Consider the following 19,004-nt stretch of genomic DNA (forward strand, 5'->3'; position numbering starts at 1 on the left):
CCTCTGCTGTGAGCCTGCTTCTTCCTCTCCCACTCCCCCTGCTTGAGTTCCCTCTCTCGCTAGCTGTCTCTATCTCTGTCAGATAAATAAATAAAATCTTTAAAAAAATTAATTTTAATTTTATTTTTTTATAATAATTTTTTATTATGTTGTTAGTTGCCATACAGTACATCCTTAGTGTTTGATGTAGTGCTCCATGATTCATTAATTACAGTTTGTATTCTATATAATTTCTCATATTTATAATTTCTTAACACTTACTGTACTCTCATTTAACCCTTCCCTACTAATATGCGCTATTTTCTATATACTGCAAGATGAGAATATTGACATATAGGTTAAATAATTTGTACAACAGCACATAGCTAATAACTGATGAAGCCAATATTCAAAGTCATATAGTCTGGCTTCAGAATTCCAGCTTTTAATCAGTGTGCTCTGTGCTACTACAGTTGCTTGATACACTACATATGGTAGTATTGCTATAATGTCTCGGGATGTATTTTTTTAAGTGATTCTGGTAATCCTGGAAACCCAGCTAAAATAAAATCCGGCGGCACCTAGCTGGCTCAGTTGAGTGTGTGACTCCTGATCTCGAGGTTGTGAATTCAAACCTCACGGTGGGTGTAGAGATTACTTAAAAATAAAAAATCCTTAAAAAAAAATAAAAATTCAGAAAAACTGGAAAATACCTTTCAGGATTGTTGCTTGCTCACCAGCGTTCCAGTTCTAATCCTTCCAAGCATGTGCCCACCCCCTTAAAGTTCAGCATGGCCATATGACTTGCAGTTATCATTGGAAATATAAACAAAAATTATATTTGTCACTTCAGAGTGGAAGCCTTCAAGAGAAGCTTGCCAATCTCCATTTTCTCTTTCCTCCTTCCCTGGTGCCATGTGGCCTGGAGGTTCTGTTAGTCTTGGTCTCTGATGATGCTAACATGGACCACCACTTTCTACTCACTCATTATGGGTATATAACATGAGTAAGAAGTAAACATTTGATGTATTTTTGAGGTTGTTTATTAACAATCATATAGCCTTGCCTTCCACTAATAAATCTGATAGGGTTTTCCTGGGAAGTGATGAATAAAAGGGCCATTTTTGTGCCATGATAAATACAAACAATTGTAAAGCCTACAAAATGGTTAAGTTCTAAAAATTCATATTGAAATCAGTTACTTGGAATTTGGAACTTTTTTTTCCCATAGGCTCACCTTATAAAAGGCCTACAGAAGCTTATTTAATTCATAATTTTTTTTGTTTTTTTTTGTCATTTATTTTATTGTTTTCATCATAAGTGTAGTCTTTAATCCCATCACCTATTTCACCCATCCCCCCCACCCACCTTCCCTCTGGTAACCATAGGTTTGCACTCTATAGTTAAGAGTCTTGTTTCTTGGTTTGGCTCTCTTTTTTCTTTGCTTGTTTTGTTTCTTAAATTCCACATATGAGTGAAATCATACGATATTTGTCTTCTTCTTTTTTTTTTAATATTTTTTTATTATATTCTGTTAGTCACCATACAGTACATCCCTGGTTTTTGATATAAAGTTCGATCATTCATTAGTTGCGTATAACACCCAGTGCACCGCGCAATACGTGCCCTCCCCACCACCTATCACCAGCCTATCCCATTCCCCCACCCGCCTCCACTCTGAAGAAAGGGATAAAGAAAGGGGGGGTAATTAACTCATAATTTAAATGAAAAAGAGTAGGAAATAATAGTGCCTTTAAAAGGATTAAATTAAAACGCGAGATAAGTAAATAAATGTAAACCTACAGATATTCTAAATACTTATAGACTTTTTGAAGGCACTGCTCTCTAGTATACTTTAATTTCTCTTCCATATGTATATTTTCTCCCTTCCCTTGATCCTGGAGTATCAGCAAATACTCTCTTTTGTTTATTATGTATGACTGCCATTGCTTCCATGGCTTGCAAGTGGAATGAAAAGGTGGAACCAAAGAAAGTTATTACGCAAAAGACATAGGAACATTTGAAAAAAAGGAAATTGCTTAAGTTAAAATTCAATGACTTGTGAGCAATGAAAAAGGGGAAAAAAGACTAGACATATTGAATCTTTCCCTAAACAGAATGATTTTAGAGCCCACGTATTAGTGTTCAGTTAGATCAACGTTGTCATGAGTTTATAAATGATATTGGCTCCTTATATGGCAAAAAGACGGAGTTATAACCAACTTCTCTTTGCTTTTAGTAATTATTCAAATCACAACACCTTTCCATATTTTTTTTTCAATTCATTCTCCATGAAAACTTTTGTGGATTTTTTTGTGAGGAGCATTACTTAGCCATCATCTGTTTTATTTCCCATGGAAAGATAAGCCAAGAAGTTACTAAGGTAAGCTAACCATAAACAGTGCCACAGAATCATTTTGCTTTCCATCAGTTTTTACAGATCAGCCAAAAACAGAGGTAAAAACTTCTCAGATTATCCATTTATACTATGTAATGTTAAGATCTGAATAATATTAGCTTTTTACTTTCCTTGGTGTAGTAAAATCTGATGCCATAGGACTTTATATTTCAAAGAAAATAACGAAGCAATGCTTGGAAAGAATGACTCCAATGAGGTGACCACTTCTCAGTAGCTCTCATCTCTACCCTACGAAGATTCCAAGGTCATCATTGCTTCTCAGTAACAGCCTAAACTATTTTTTATGTATTTACTGAAAAATAAACACATTTCTCCGAATGTTATGTCTCCTTTAGTGGTTTCCTCTTTCCACTTTCATTCTATCAGACAAGTTTCTCTTTTTTAACCCTTACTTCTCCTGAGCTCTAGAACTATGTTCCTTATTTCACCAAACATCTTTGTCTGTGTCTCCAAAATGTCTCAAACTGAATCTATTGCTGACTCCCTCCAATGACTTCCTTCACAAGTCTGTCTTTCTCTTTCTGGCACTAGCATTCTTTTTTTTTTTTTTTTTAATTATTTAATTATTTAATTCTTTATTTGACAGAGACAGAGACAGCAAGCAAGAGAGGGAACACAAGCAGGGGGAGTGGGAGAGGAAGAAGCAGGCTCCCAGCAGAGGAGCCCGATGTGGGGCTCGATCCCAGAACGCCAGTATCACACCCTGAGCCGAAGGCAGACGCTTAACGACTGAGGCACTCAGGCGCCCCTGGCACTAGCATTCTAACCATCATTGGGTTTAATGAGTTCTTCCCTCTATCAGTACCCACATTTGAAAAGTAAGCATGTCATATTAAGTCTTCCAATAATATGTACCTCTTTTGCCTCATGCCTGACATACTACCTCCTCCCTATTCCACGTTTTCTGTACTTTCGATCTTGCTGCTACAACAGACTATGATTCTCATCTTTAGACTGTAGTTCTAGTCCCTCCAATAGAATAATGTCAGATTAATTTCTCCAGAGCAGTACTCTGTGATCCAACTAGATAAAAAACCTGCAATGATTCCCACCATCAATTAAATTAAGTATAACTTCTTAGCATAGCCTTAACCTTCATAATACCACATAGGAGCATAAACCCTTTCTCCCACTATCTTAGTTGTTTTTCCTCATACTGACCTAGCACCACCTGTGCCTTAGATAATGTTGATCACTTTACCTGAAATACTTTCTACAGCCTCTATTCTTCTTCTTTACAAAGATCACCTTGTTAAAAGGACACACCTGTCAATGACCATCTCAAATGGCACTCTGCCTATGAAGTACCAATAAGGGAGCATTCTCTCTTCTGAATCTCAATATATCCATAGATTGAAACATACTTCCCTATAGTGCTTAGCACTGTGCTTTGCCATAGATTTTCAACATTTTATTGAATTAAAATAGAATCAAACTTCACACACATCACATGAAAGTAAAAATAAAAAAAACTAGTTTATCAATAAAAATTTAATATCTATGAGAAGGGCATCTGTACTCAGAGAAAAATAAGTTAGCAATACTTATAGAATGTCCACTTTGATCAAGTAATGATGATGAAGATGGTGGTTGAAAAATGATTATAGCTAATATTTATTAAGAAAATACTATGTGCCAGGTACTATTCTAAGCACTCTATGCAATACCTCATTTAATCTTCAAAAGAACATTAAGTTGGTTATAATTATTATCCCCATTTTAGAGATGAGTTTGGGTGACTTGCACAACGTAACATAGTTAGAAGTAAAAATAGTCATAATTCTAATAAGACAGTCTGAACTGAGCTCTAGAAGAGATGAAATAAATATTTTAGGTATTAAATATTATATCATACGTCACAAAATTTACTATTTGTTAACAAAATATGGACTGGGTATCCTGTAAGTAATTTCCCCAAAAACTCTTTAAAATCATTTGTTTTACAAAAGTAGGTCACTGGATACTAAATAAACCAATAGTCTATGAAGTCCTTCAAGACAAGACAAGTATAACTTACTCACCTGCATACACTGAGAATCTGACCTAATACATAATCCTGCCAGATTTATGATAAAGGATCACATGTATTAAATTCAAAGCCCTATCAATTTTGCTTTTTAAGCTTCGTTTCCTTGTTAAATGCATTGTTTTTGTTACACAAAAGCAATTTTTGAAAGTGCTCCTCAATAGAGTTTCTTCTACAATGTATAATAATAGTCCTGCACAATATTTGTGGACTGGCCAATGGGCCAAATGTTCTTGGACTGGCTGATGAAAGGTTTTCCTATTCTGAGAAAAGGAGAAAGAAACAAGTTTCCTTAAAACTTCCTTTATTTTAAGGGGAGTTGGAAAATTAGATTTTTAAATTATAGCTCTGCCTACTCTACTTATTCATGGTCTACTTAATATAACTATACAGTGTAGTTTATTATAGTAATTAACAAATCCAATTTTGGCAGCTGATACAACTGAGTTTGAATGTGAGCTTTGCCTTTTATCAGTTGTATAAACCTGAGTAAAGATCTCAGACAGTGATTCCATGAGATAACATAAATAAAGCACACAACAAAATGACCGGCACAGTAAGCATTCAATAAATGTTACTACTAATATTATAAAGAAAATACTGATGATATCAATGATAGATGGGGTTCACTGATATTAGAGAGCTAAGAATAAACTTAATTTTTATTTTTTTATTTTTTATTTTTTTTAAAGATTTTATTTTATTTATTCATGAGAGAGAGAGACAGCCAGCGAGAGAGGGAACACAAGCAGGGGGAGTGGGAAAGGAAGAAGCAGGCTCATAGCAGAAGAGCCTGATGTGGGGCTTGATCCCATAATGCTGGGATCACGCCCTGAGCTGAAGGCAGACGCTTAACTGCTGTGCCACTCAGGCGCCCCAAACTTAATTTTTAAAAAATATTTTATTCATTTGAGAGAGAAAGAGAGAGAGAATGAGCGGGGGTGGGGGAGTGGGGGAAGAGAGGGAGAGGGACAAGCAGACTCCCCTCTGAGTAGGAAGACCAATGCGGGGCTTGATCCCAGAACCCAGAGATCATGACCTGAGCTGAAGGCAGACGCTTAAATGACTGAGCCACCCAGGCGTCCCAAGAATAAGCTCAATTTTAAATCATTTCCTACTATTCTACTACTGTTGGTAACTGTTAAGAAAAATATTTGAAAACAGGAGAAAGCTACAAAAAAAAAAAAAGAATGAAACTGCAGTACTGAAACAAAGGAACAGAGTCTTAAAAAGATGAGTAAGAATTTGCTTTCTAATTAAAAAAAAAACAAAACAATGGCATTCCACATAGAGCAAAAAAGCAGGTGGAAAGGCACTTAGGCATAAAAGAGCTTGTTTAGGGAACTGTATACAGTGTAACATATGTTCAGTATAAACGTAAGTATAAAGTATATGTTTGGGAGTAGCAGGTGCCTATAAAGACAGACACTGAACAGATCATAAAGGATTTTTTAACACTCTTCCAAGAAGCATTAAGTATGAACACAGAGTTAATTCTTGAATCCATCCTTGCTATATAAATATCTTGCTAACAGCTAAAAGAAAACAATGTATTATTAACTGAATCGCCAATACGATATTTTCTAACTCAGGCTACAAAAAATTGCCCTTTTATACTTAGTGACAAAAAGGCTGTGGCAATATGTGTGTTCAAAAGTAATATTTTAAAAGTATGGCAGAATATAAGAACTTAAATGATATCTGCTTTTTAAAAAACTGAAGAGAAAGTAATTTTTCCTTCTTGCTTCCTTAGTAGTACTTTTATATTTTCACTTTAGTTTCACTTTCATATGGGTAAATGAAGTCAAAGTTAAAAAGTTTCTATTCCATTTCATTCTATGGCACCATGGAAATCCTGGCACATGACATTTTTCATTAATTCAGCATATTTTTAGTATTAAGTTCACAATCAAAGAACATATACAGAATGGTCTCTGCTCAGCGGACTTCCACACAGAGCTCAACTTTCCAACGGTGTTGCAAATTCGAAGCAACACTATCATTAATTTTTAAAAGGCATACCTAGGAGTGCAGTGAGTTTGGGAAGCAGTCCAACTTGTACCATCTTATTCCTCAGTCCTGTGTCAAAGGATAAGTTTAGTAAAAGTCGGAGGGTGATATTCAGCAGGTCTTCATGTTCACAAGGTATCATTTTTACCAGTTTTTCAACGATATCCATTTCCACCTATGTAATATAATAACACAAATGCAGTGAGGTTCTGTTGTACAATAAGACAAAAAAAGATTACAGACAATAATTTTTTCATTATTTTTCTACCCTCATCTATATCTATTTTATAATAATGTGTTAATCTATTTACTCTCATTTTAATCTATAAACTTCTGTAAAATCAAACTTTTGAGGAGAAAAATTCGTATTTCCATATCATCCCTTCCACAACTTAACAGTGTCAACTGGAAGACAAATTACATTGGGTTCTTGAAAACACATTATTGAATGCCACCTACTAAGGGCTATGCCCTGTGCTAGCTCAAACAAGATCTTGTCTTGGCCTTTAAGGATTCCACAATCTAAAAAGAGAGCAGAGAAATAGAACAAATAATTAAAATGCAATGTAATAAAAATGGAATGCACAAAGTCCTCTGGAATCAACATGGAAGGAACTACTAAGCTACTCAGAAGAACAGAAAAGGCTTCAAATTAGGAACAAAGTTTTTAAAAATGTGTAATAATTTGATCTCTGGTTAAGAAAGGCAATGACAATTGAAGAAAAAGCCAGTGGACAGGCACGTAGGCATGAAAGAGCTTATCTGGGGCACAGCAAGTACTTTGTACGGACATAGTATAAAGCATAAGTTAGGAAGTGGCAGGAGCCTATTAAACAGATACTGGACAAATCACAGAAAGCTTAATGCTCTTCTAAGAATGCCTGAATGATTTTAAGTCCAGAGGGTGATGTGGTCAAACTAGTAGCATAAAGATAAATATATCAATATATACAGACATATATAAATATATGCATGCAAAGAATAGGACACAAACAAATGAATAAGGGGGACAGACTGAAATAGGCAGAGATCTAAAGTAGGTACTTCAGAATATCTTGCATTAGACAGGTATATGTGATTAGGGTCTGAATCAAAGAAAGGACAAAGAGGTTGAAGAGGAAATAATCTGAGAGATGTTAAGGAGATATGGTTAGAGCATCTGAATGAGAAGTGAGCAAAAGCACTAAAGATGGCTTTTGGGTTTCTGGCTTAGTCAATGTGTTGGGGTCCCCAAGACTACCCCAAGGTTCAGTAACTTGCTATAAGACTCATAGGACTCAGCATGTAGTCATCTTCATAACAGATTTATTATAATGAAAGGATGCAAAGCAAAATCAGAAAAGGGAAAAGGCACATGGAGGCAAAGTCCAGGGGTGTAAGCTTCCTAGAATCCTTTCCCCATGGTCATACAGGATGTGCTTCAGCACTGAATTGAGGCTGAGACTCAGTGCCCAAGGTTTTTATTGGGGGCTAGTCACATAGGAACCCTCTGCCAGCACAAACTAAAATTCTGGACTCCCAGAAAGCAAGTAGGTGTTTAGCAAAAACTACATTGCTTGTGCAAACCATTTAGGCGCAGTAAACTTCCCTTATCAGTTAGGGAATATGGGAACGCTTCTGAAACCCAAGTTCCCAGATGCCAGCCAAGAGTCAGCTTTGTGAGAAGGCCTATCTAAGGAGAGCTGTCCCAAGCCCTTTTCGGCAGTCAATAAGGTGGATGTAAGTTCATTAACTAAGATCTATAAACTGAAAAGCAGGTGTAGGACAAACAGGACAAAAAATTATTTTTGTCATATTTAATTTGACCTGATAGTCATTGGGTATTTGAAAATCTTATAAAACTCAGGAGAGAATCTTGTCTATGAATAACAGCTGAAATTCTAGCAACAAACTACAGCTAGTGGGTCTAATCTGGCTCACCATCTGTTTTCACATAATCCAAGAGCTAAAAATGGTTTCGACTTTTACATTTTTAAATGGTTGAAAAATAAATGAATAATATGTCATGACACATGAAAATTTTTGAAATTTAAATTTCAGTTTCCATAAATAAAGTTCCAGTGGAGGACACTCATACTCATTTGTTTATAGACTATAGCTGCTATTGTGCTACAATAGCATAAGTTAGTAATTCTGGCCATTTACAGAAAAAGTTTGATTATAAAATCATCTGAAGAGAGTTTGTTTTAGAGTGAGAACTCACAGAGGACAGAACTTATTTGGTAATCTAAGCCTAATCAGAACAAGTTGGTTATAAAAATATCTTACATCTTTGTTACAAAGCAATGGCTAAAAAGGAGAGAAATTCTTAATACATGTTTCTTTGATAATTACCAAAAGACTTATGAATAATCTTGCTCTACTTTTTCTTGCATTGGAGGTCTAAAGTGATTTATTTATACCACCCTTGTCATATCTTCTTCTTCTTTTTTTTTTTTTAAGATTTACTTATTTTAGTGAGAGAGGGGGAGAGCGCATTAGCAGGAAGGGAAGAGGGAGAGGGAGAGAGAATCTCAAGCAGACTCCCTGCTGAGTGAGGAGCCTGACACGGGACTTGATTTCATGACCCAGAGATCATGACCTGAGCTGAAACCAAGAGTTGGGCACTTAACTGAATGTACCAGCCAGGCGGCCCCACCCTTGCATATCTTAATTGCAGTCTTTCATTGACCTCATAAAAATCACATTGCTAATTGAGTTCTCAATATACCTTTTTCCTCTCATTCCATGCTAAGGAGTGAACATTAATTTTTTTTTCAAACTAAATTGACAAACCAATAATGATTTTTCCTTCAAACCTCTATCCTCACTTCACAGTCATATTGTAATCACATCTACAGTTCTTCATTAAAAAGTACAAATCCATCTCCAAAGACTCCCTAATTTTGGTTCTCCCTTTCTCCTAGTTTAATCTTCTAAGTAGGCTGGGGCAATCAGTCATTTGTTAACTTCCTATGATTTCCACAGAGGGCCAGTGACAAGATTTGTTAAATTTATACAAAACTGTAATTCTATCACTAGCTTCAGTGTTTACCATGAATAACATCTTTTCTAGCTCTATTTATTTATTCAACGAATATTTTTTAAATTAAGCCCTTAATACATATTAGTGAACAAGGAGGAAATAATTCCTGCCTTCATGGAGCCTATAGTCTAGAAGGAGTGAAATATAGTAAATAAATAATTCTACAGTTAATTATAAGAGAATAAAACAGTACCATGAAAAAATATGAGTGGATCTGTTATAATCTCAGTGTGAAGAGTTGTCAAAGAAGGCTTCTCTGAGGAAAAATAACCTCCTGGATGAACAAAAGTTATCTAATGTTAACTGAAGAGGCAGAGGAAAGAGTGGCCTAGATGAAAAAAATAGCATGTGCAAAGGTGACACGGAAAATTCAGCATTCAAGGAACTCTTTAAAAATTATCTTTAAAAATTATCCTTCTGACTACCAAGTGGAGAATGTATTGGAAGGAGGCCAGAATAGAAATAGTGAGATTAATTAATATGCTATGGAAGCAGTCAGGTAGAGGCATTAGTGATGAAGAAAAACAGGTTGAACTATGTGTCTAGCCCTATGCTGGACAGGGTGGGAGACATAAAGATGAATAAAAAATACTTCTTCTTTTTTTGAAAAAGAAAAATAAAGAAAAGTAGGTAGAACTTCAGACTTACTTTTAGGATGTAAAAATCTGGACAGGATGTAGTTTCCACCCTAACTGAGAAAATTCCACATATAAAACCATAACTTAAAAAATAACCATCAGAGGGGCGCCTGGGTGGCACAGCGGTTGGGCGTCTGCCTTCGGCTCAGGGCGTGATCCCGGCGTTCTGGGATCGGAGCCCCACATCAGGCTCTTCTGCTGTGAGCCTGCTTCTTCCTCCCCCACTCCCCCTGCTTGTGTTCCCTCTCTCGCTGACTGTCTCTATCTCTGTAGAGTAAATAAATAAAATCTTAAAAAAAAAAAAAAAAAAAAAAAAATAACCATCAGAGAGCTGAGGTTGCAAGGAAATCAACTGGGCTGAAATATAAGGAAAATAGGCACTCTCAAGGAGATAAGGGTCATGAGCATTTTTTTTCTTTTAAGATTTTATTTATTTGTTAGAGAGAGAGAGAGAGAGAGAGAGAGAGAGATGTACAAGTGGGGGGAGGGGCAGAGGGAGAAGCCAACTCCCAGCTGAGCAAGGAGCCTGACGTGGGGCTCGATCCCAGAACCACGGGATCATGACCTGAGCCAAAGGCAGACACTTAACCAGCTGAGCCACCCAGGTGTCCTCACAAGCACTGGTTTATATAGGGCAGAGCCCTGGAGAAAAACAGAGTTGCCACAGAACTGGGAAAGACGATTGCATGAAAAATATTAAATTGTTAAAGGTCAAGCGTGAAGTAGCCTGACTACAGAACTGTGAAGCTGCAGATGCTCAGGGAGTTAGCAACCACTTGACAAGGTCTTTTCCAAGGACTTTATCAGAAGGTCACAAGAAATACTGGGGAGAGGACAGGAGATAGAAGAAAACTTCCAACTTAGTAGAGTGGGCCTGGGGGAGGGGAACTGCTGCCACTGAGGAAAAGGCATAAAACCCTGTCCAGATCTTTTTCTCCCAGTTCCCCTAAAAAACAAAAGACTTAACATAAGCTTAAACACTGTCACATCCAAAACACAGGTGAAGACTCACTGCAGCTGGGGGAAAGAAACAGAACAAAACTCCCGAGGAGAGGTGTTGACAGGACGACTTAGGAAGCCCCACTGCTGAGAACTGTAACTATGAACACAAGACCAGGCTAAGACTGACCTAATGCTAAATTAGAACAACAAAAAAGTCTCCTTTCTTTCCCCCTCCCTGACCCTGGTACCAGATGAACAAAAACCGAGTAACAAGTAATAGCAGTACATTGTTAGGAGAGGGTTAAAATGAAGTGAGAGGTCCTCTTTGAAGCACAGATACTTTGGGAAAGCCTGAAGTGGAGGGTGGAACATGAGCACTGACAAAAACCCTCCGCACACCAAAGACAAAGTAATGCATGGTGTGAGCTTATAATGCAGGGAGGGTAACCAAATACAGCTCAACTCCTGACAAAAATGACTTAATCTCCCACATTAACAGCCTAGAAAATAAAGTCTGACCTCTTCCAGACATAAATAGTATTTATCTCAATTTCTACTCATCTAATGGGTTGTCTAGCTTTCAATCAGAAATTATGATACATGAAGAGCAAGAAAATACCCTACTGAAGGCAGTTAACAGAACCAGACTTTGAAATGACCTGTATAATTATCAGAGAATTTAAAATAACATCAAAGAACTACTATTTAGTAATAATTTAAAGTGATTAATATGTTAAAGACTCTACTGGAAAAAATGGATAAAATTAATGAACAGAGAATTTGCAGAGATAAAGATACTAAAAGAAATTAAATGGAAATGTTAAATACACACACACACAAAATACAGAGATAAAGAAAACCTTCATGGGCTCATTAGCAGACCTGATATAGCTAATGGCAGAATAAGTAAGCCTAGAGGTAGGTCGACAGAAATTTTCCAAAGTGAACCCCCCCAAAATTGAATAAATAAATAAGAAAAGAAGAAAAATGAAAAGAATAAAACAGCAATACAGTATCTAAGAGCCATGAGACAATATCAAATGGATTAACACACATAACTGAAATCCAGTAGAAGAAATGCAGAATGGTACAGAAGCAATACTTGAAGAGATAATGGCTAAGGATTTTCCAAAAATAATGAAAGAATCAAACCACGGATATAAGCTCAAGGAATCCCAAGTAGAACACAACACACACAAACACATACTTATGCCTAGTGAGACATATGTTCAAACTGCTGAAAAGCAAAGATAAAATCTTGGAGGCAGGTAGAAAATAAAAGACTCATTACATATAGAACACAAAAGATAAGAAATACATTACACTTCTTGTCAAAAACTATGAAAAAAAATAATGGAGTGATATTTATAAAGTATGTCAACCTAGAATTCTGAAGACAGTGAAAATATACTCCAAAAATCAATAATGAAACCAAAAGCTGGATCTTTGAAAATATCAGTAATATCGATAAACCACTAACCTACAAAAAAAAAAAAAAAAAAAAAAAAAAAGAAAGAGAGGGATACTAATATCAGTAATGAAATGAGGAATAATCACTTTAGTCCTTTGGACTTTAAAAACCTAAGAAAGAAAAAGTACAAAATTTTTTTTGCCCATACATTTGACAACATAGATGAAATGGATACATTCCTTGAAAGATAAAAAACTGCAAAGCTACCACTCAAAAAGAAATAGATGACATCATAGTCTCACAGATACGAAAGAAATTAGATAACTCCAGGCCCAGATGACTTTCTTACTGGTGAATTTTGTTAAATATTTAAATTGAAATAATACAAATTCTACACAAACCCATCCAGAAAAATTGAAAAGGGAATGCTACCCAACTCCTTCTATAAGGACACAGTTACACAGTTATTCTAACAGCAAAACCAGACAAGACATCATAAGAAAACTATAAACTAGTAATCCCTCATGAACACAGACACGAAAATCCTCAACTCAAGCAGTGTTTATCCTCTGAAAGCAAGATTGACTCAATATCTAAAGTCAGTCAATGCAATTCACTATCTCAACAGTCTAAAGAAGAAAAACCATGTGATCATCTTAACTGATGCAGAAAAGGGATTTAACAAAATCCAACACCCATTCATGATAAAAAGTCTCAGCAAACTAAAACTGGAACTTACGTAAATTGATGGAGTGTCTACAAAAAATCTACGTAACGCTGTATGTAATAGTAAAAGACACTGCTTTCCTCCTAAGATCAGTAACAAGACAGGATACGTATCCACTTGCAGCATTCCTTTTTAACATCATACTAGAGGGCTTAGCTAGTACAATAGGGAAAAAAAAGAGAGAAAGAAGGAAGGAAGAGAGGAAGGAAGGGAGGAAGGAAGGAAGGAAGCAAGCAGCGAGAAAGAGCGAGCAAGCAAGAGCGAGCAAGCATATAGATTAGAATGAAAGAAATAGAATTTTCTATTTATAGATAACATAATTGTCTACTTAGAAAACCTCTGAGAATCTACAAAAAGCCATTACAATTACAAAACTGAATTCAGCAAGGACACAAAGTAAATATACAAAAATCAACTGTAACTTTTGTATGCCATTAATCAACAACAGTAAACTGATTATTTTTAAAACCAAAATTTCAAATAGTAAAACAGGTATAAATCTAACAAAATATGTGCAAAATATATGTGCTAAAGCCATAAAATGATGGAAGAAATCAAGAAAGATCTAAATAAATGGAGAACTATACCATGTTCATGGGGGAAAATCCAGTATGGTTAATATATTGAATCCTGCCAATAGATTAAATGCAATCCCAGTCAAGATTCCAGGATTTTTTTTTTTTTTTAGGAAATAGACTAGTTGATTCTAAATGTATATAGAAAGGTAAAGAATATGAAATAGCCAGAAAAATTTGAAAAAGAATAACATTTGAGGCCTTATACTACCTGATTTCAAGACTTACTATAAAGCTGCAGTAATCAAGACAAAGATTTACCAGTGAAAGCACAGATAGGTAAATAAACGAAATAGGAAGAGAGTCCAAAAATAAAACTACATATATATAGCCAACTGATTTCCAACAAAGGTACAAAAGCAATTGCAAAGGCAATTCAGTGGAGAAAGGATAGTTTTTTCAACAAATGGCACTGGAACAATTGGACATCTACATTTTAAAACATGAATCTTGATCCATACCTTGCAACATATACAAAATTAACTAAAAATGAATATCCTAGACCAAAACAAAAACAACAATAACACGTATCTTACAAAGCCTCAGAGAAAATAGGAAGAACTTTGTGTGACCTTGAGTTAGGCAAATATTTCTTAGATACAACATCAAAATGCAATCTATTAAAAAAATGTTTTTTTGATATCCTGGACTTCATAACAATTAAAACCTTCTTTTTGAAAAGTCACAGAAAAGGGGAAAATACTTACAAAATATATAACTGATAAAAGACCTATTCAAAATATATACAAACTCAATTTAAATTATTAATTGAAAGACTTTTTTAAGTGAACTAAATTTCCTTTAAAATATATTAACTCTAAAAAGCAAGGTCAGCATCAGTTCACATCGACAGTAAAATGAACACTTTACTTGGACAAATAACACAACCTCACAAATAGAACAACCATTCCTCCTCTCCACCCCTTTTAAATAAAACTGTCACAGGCCTCATCTGTTACTAATTAAATCAAGTTAGTATTTTTCTTTTGAAATAGCCAGGAGTACACACTGGTTGTTATAGCAAACTTAATAATAAAGTAACTGGAGAGTTTTTTAAAAATTAATTTGTATTTCCATTGAAGAAAATGGAATGTGAAATATGTACCATGTAGTCCAATCAGATGGTTAAACATTAGACATAGCCTTCTAATCATGTTTCTGATTGATAAAAGCTCAATCCCAAAAACTAAATTTAGTAATTGTCTCAACATGCAATGCCCTTTCGATTCTATGTCTATAAAATGGAATTTATAGTTAATTAGTACTTTTATTAAATGTTTTATATAAAGTGAGAGTTTATCAACAATCTATCAGCAAATTTATTACAGCCTTTAAGTAATTCTTTTTCAGTGTTTCTGGAAGCCAAAATCTAAAAGTTGCTTATTATTAATCTTGCTAAAAATGTTCTTTTTAAAAAACATAAAAACAATTTTTTTCCCCCTCTGGAAGCAGAGAGAAAGAGTAGGAGGCCAAATACCTGCAGATGTTTCTTTGAGCAAATTACTTAACCTCTGTGATTTTCTCCTACTTCATCTGCAAAATTAACTAAATCTATATATGGATGTAAGGTCTCGTCAAGCTCTGAAGATTCTGATTCTACACAATGCCTTTAAATAAACTGCATTTCTCTCACAACAAAAGATGAAATGCATACTGTCTATAGTAAAAATCTGGCTAATCACATCATTTTTATGACCTTGGATTTATGACCTTTCCTGAACCTCTGTTTTGTTTCCTCAATAAAAAGTTAGATTTGATGAGACAATTTATAGGGTATCTTCCCAATCTATGATCTAATCAGAAAATGATTTTTAATAATAATTTTGAGATCATTTTTGATAGAATGAACACATAAGTTTACTTCCTAAATGCAAATCTAAGCAAAACATAGTAGACACATGCTGATGGCAAATCAATTTGAATTCTGCAAACCTACTAAAATGAACTTAATCTAAACATGTAAATGGAAGAAAATATACTTCAACTTATAGCAAGGGGAAACAATTATTTAGCTCCACTCTACTCAAGAGTGTGTGTGTGTGTGTGTGTGTGTATATATATATATATATATCTCACCATCTCATCATATTTTTCTTTAAGATCAATGAAAACAAAAAATGTTTATTAATCTAAATAAATTCAATCCTAACAGTATCAGGCACACAGTGATCATCAATAATTATATACCAATGATGAAAATGACAGATACTAAATATCTGTGGTTAAAATAAAATTTCATTTATTTCAAATATCACAATTCAAGGGACTTACTAAATCTGATAAATGAGTCCCAGATTTTCAAAAAGCATGCTCTGTCATTCAATGAGCATAAGGTACATCCTAGTTCATTTAACTTCAAAAGAAGAAAAAAGGGCAAGCAGAAATACTGTATATTTAGACTATCTGAAGGAGAATCCACTTACAACAATAATACACAGTCACTTGTATTAGTATATACTTCTAAAATGGTCCTCAATGTAGTTAAGGTCAATGATCTAACAATTCTATTTCTAGGAATCTAAGAAATTAATTAGAAATATAGACAAATATAGACAGAAATATAGACAATGAGGGGCACCTGGGTGGCTCAGTCAGTAAAGTGTTTGCCTTAGGCTCAGGTCATGATCTCAGGGTCCTGGGACAGGTTCCCAGGCTCCCTGCTCAGCTGGGGGGCAGGGGGGAGTCTGCTTCTCCCTCTCCCTTTGCCCCTCCCCCACCCCCTGCTAGTATGCTCTCTCTCAAATAAATAAAATCTTAAAAAAAGAAATGTAGACAATGATGTATGTACAAATGTGTTCACTCAGGTGTTATTTATAATAGCTACAATTATGAACAACTTAAATATCTGAAATCAAGTTATGGTTAATATATGATCTATTTAATGCAACACTGTTACGTTAGACTTTAATGTCATGGAAAAAAAGCAGATAATTTTATTCTATCTTTACATTATTTCTGAATTGTGTATATTTTTTAGAAGGAGAAATACTATATAATCAACTTGCATGTCTTAAGTCATCACAATATAAGATGGCAAACATGAACCTACTATAATAATTCAAACAAGAAAATAAAGAGGGTATAAAGAAAGAGGGCATGAACTAATACAACTGCACTGAGAAGAGAAAGAAGGTATAGATTCAAGAGATACTTAAGAAGCAGAATCAACAGATTGTGGCTACCAATTGGAATGGTAGGTCAAAAAGGAGAGACCTGACTAGACTGTAATTCCACATACTAATATCAGAAATGTAGAAGAAAAGATAATATAAGGGAAAATAATAAGCCAGATGATTCTGAAGCACAATCTTAAATATAAATTACTTTCTACATATTATGTTTAATATGGAAAGATTCATCCAATGTAATGTTAGGGAAAAATTTCTATCCAGATAATTTCAATTAAGTGGAATATGAACTAATAAGGAATATATTTCTTAATGAAGCCATTTAAGTGAATTACTGCTATTGTAAAATTTTCAATCAGAATTATCCCAGTACGGGGATAACGTGTTTACTTTTTATCAAAATAATCTAACTTGAAAATGGTGAATATGGACTATTTAAATGTAAGTTACCATATCATTTTTATTCTCCATAAAAATGCTGAGTTTCTTCAAGAATGACACAACTAGAATAAGTAGCTCAAAATTGTCCCGATCAAGAGCCTTCACCAGCATGTGAACTATGTTCTTGTTCCGCATCTTCAGTTCTGTACGTGTATCTTCAGCAAGATTCAGAAGCAAATAAAGAGCAACTAGAAGAGTAAAATGGGTGAGTGTTAAATGACTGGCATATTGAATCAACAATTTAATAAATTATTTCTACTCAGCATAGTAACAGATGTAGTTCTAAGAAGATAATACATTATTTTGAAAAATTTAACTTATTAATTGGCTCCTTAGGAAATGTTTGTTATTACTGAGAAATATATATATGTTATATAAAATAAAACAATAATATATTGTTATATATATTATATGTAATAATATAGAATATAAAACAGTAATAATATAATAAAACAAAAATAATAATATAAAGATATATATATATATAAAAAATAATTTTCTTATGACGCTGAGAAGGACACTAACCATGATTTTTACCCTCTTGGAGTTTAGAGTTTAATAGTAAGCAAATGGCATTAAAAGTATATGTTAATAATAATAAAACAGCAGACACGGAAAAATAAATTTATACGTGTAGAAAACAAGGTAAAACGTCAATAACTAGGAGCTGCTATGTTAAAAAGAACTATAAACTAAGAACAAGCTAAAGGTTACCAGAGGGGAGGTTGGTGGGTGATAGGTTAAACAGGTGATGGGAATTAAGGAGTGCTCTTGGTGAGATGAGCACAGGGTATTGTATGGAACTGTTAAATCACTATACTGTACACCTGAAACTAAGATAACACTGTATATTAACAACAAAAAGAACTATAATCCAAACGAATAGTATAGCTAGAGCTAAGTATGAGTATACTAAAACCTATTTTACATATTCAAACTGATTTTCTGATAGTTACTACAGAAAATGCCATATTAAATTCAGTAATGCAATTGTTATACTAGACCAAGTTAAGGCACTGTCTACTAATTCTAAGCAAAATTTCTTTTAGATACCTATAATAAAAATGCTTAGGTTCTCGTAAGAAACTCGTACGATTCTTCCCTTTTGACAGTGAGAATTTGTAACATATAATGTTTTCCATTTTGCATTGACTGACAGGAAGCTTCAGAGTGAAGACCTGAAAGGTTTCTGTCAGAATTTGTAGGCTATTATGATCAACACAATCCTATGGCCTTGGTTTACTCATTATTTTTGCATTTCATTTCACGTATTCTTATAAGCCATCTCTACACCTTAATGAATATAAGAAATATATGCAATAGTTGTAAATATTTAATTTACTTAACAAATATTTGAGCTGTAAAGGCAATTCATACTAATTAGGCTACTGTATGCCTGGCGCTGTACTAGTTAATATATAAAGAGTTAATCATTTTATCTTTAAAAGAAAATTTTATGGGGAAAGAATTATTATAAATTTTACAGATGAGCAACCACAGATTCAGAGAAGGTAAATAACTTGCCCTACCAACATAGCAAAAAAGTGATGGAGCTAAATTAAAATTCAAGCCCATCAGAATCCAAAGGCTCACATATTTACACTATTGCATCATGCTGACTTTCCATGCAAGGCCCTATTAAAAGGTTTTAAAGTTGTGTTGAAATCTAAAGTCTCTTTCAGT

General features: G+C 34.4%; 1 protein-coding gene across 2 annotated transcripts in view; it reads right to left on the reverse strand.

Annotated features, from left to right (window-relative positions):
• Nucleotides 1-19,004, reverse strand: part of KIFAP3 (kinesin associated protein 3) — a 143,855-nt gene that overhangs the window by 89,122 nt on the left and 35,729 nt on the right. For both annotated transcript variants that reach the window (XM_002918565.4, XM_019798997.2), the window contains exons 9-10: nucleotides 17,331-17,509; nucleotides 6,447-6,609 (exon numbers count right to left, since the gene is read on the reverse strand). In XM_002918565.4, the coding sequence (XP_002918611.1) occupies nucleotides 6,447-6,609; nucleotides 17,331-17,509 (342 nt within the window). The remainder of the gene's footprint in view (nucleotides 1-6,446; nucleotides 6,610-17,330; nucleotides 17,510-19,004) is intronic.

Source organism: Ailuropoda melanoleuca, chromosome 8, assembly GCF_002007445.2.
Source record: "Ailuropoda melanoleuca isolate Jingjing chromosome 8, ASM200744v2, whole genome shotgun sequence".
Lineage (NCBI taxonomy): Eukaryota > Metazoa > Chordata > Mammalia > Carnivora > Ursidae > Ailuropoda > Ailuropoda melanoleuca.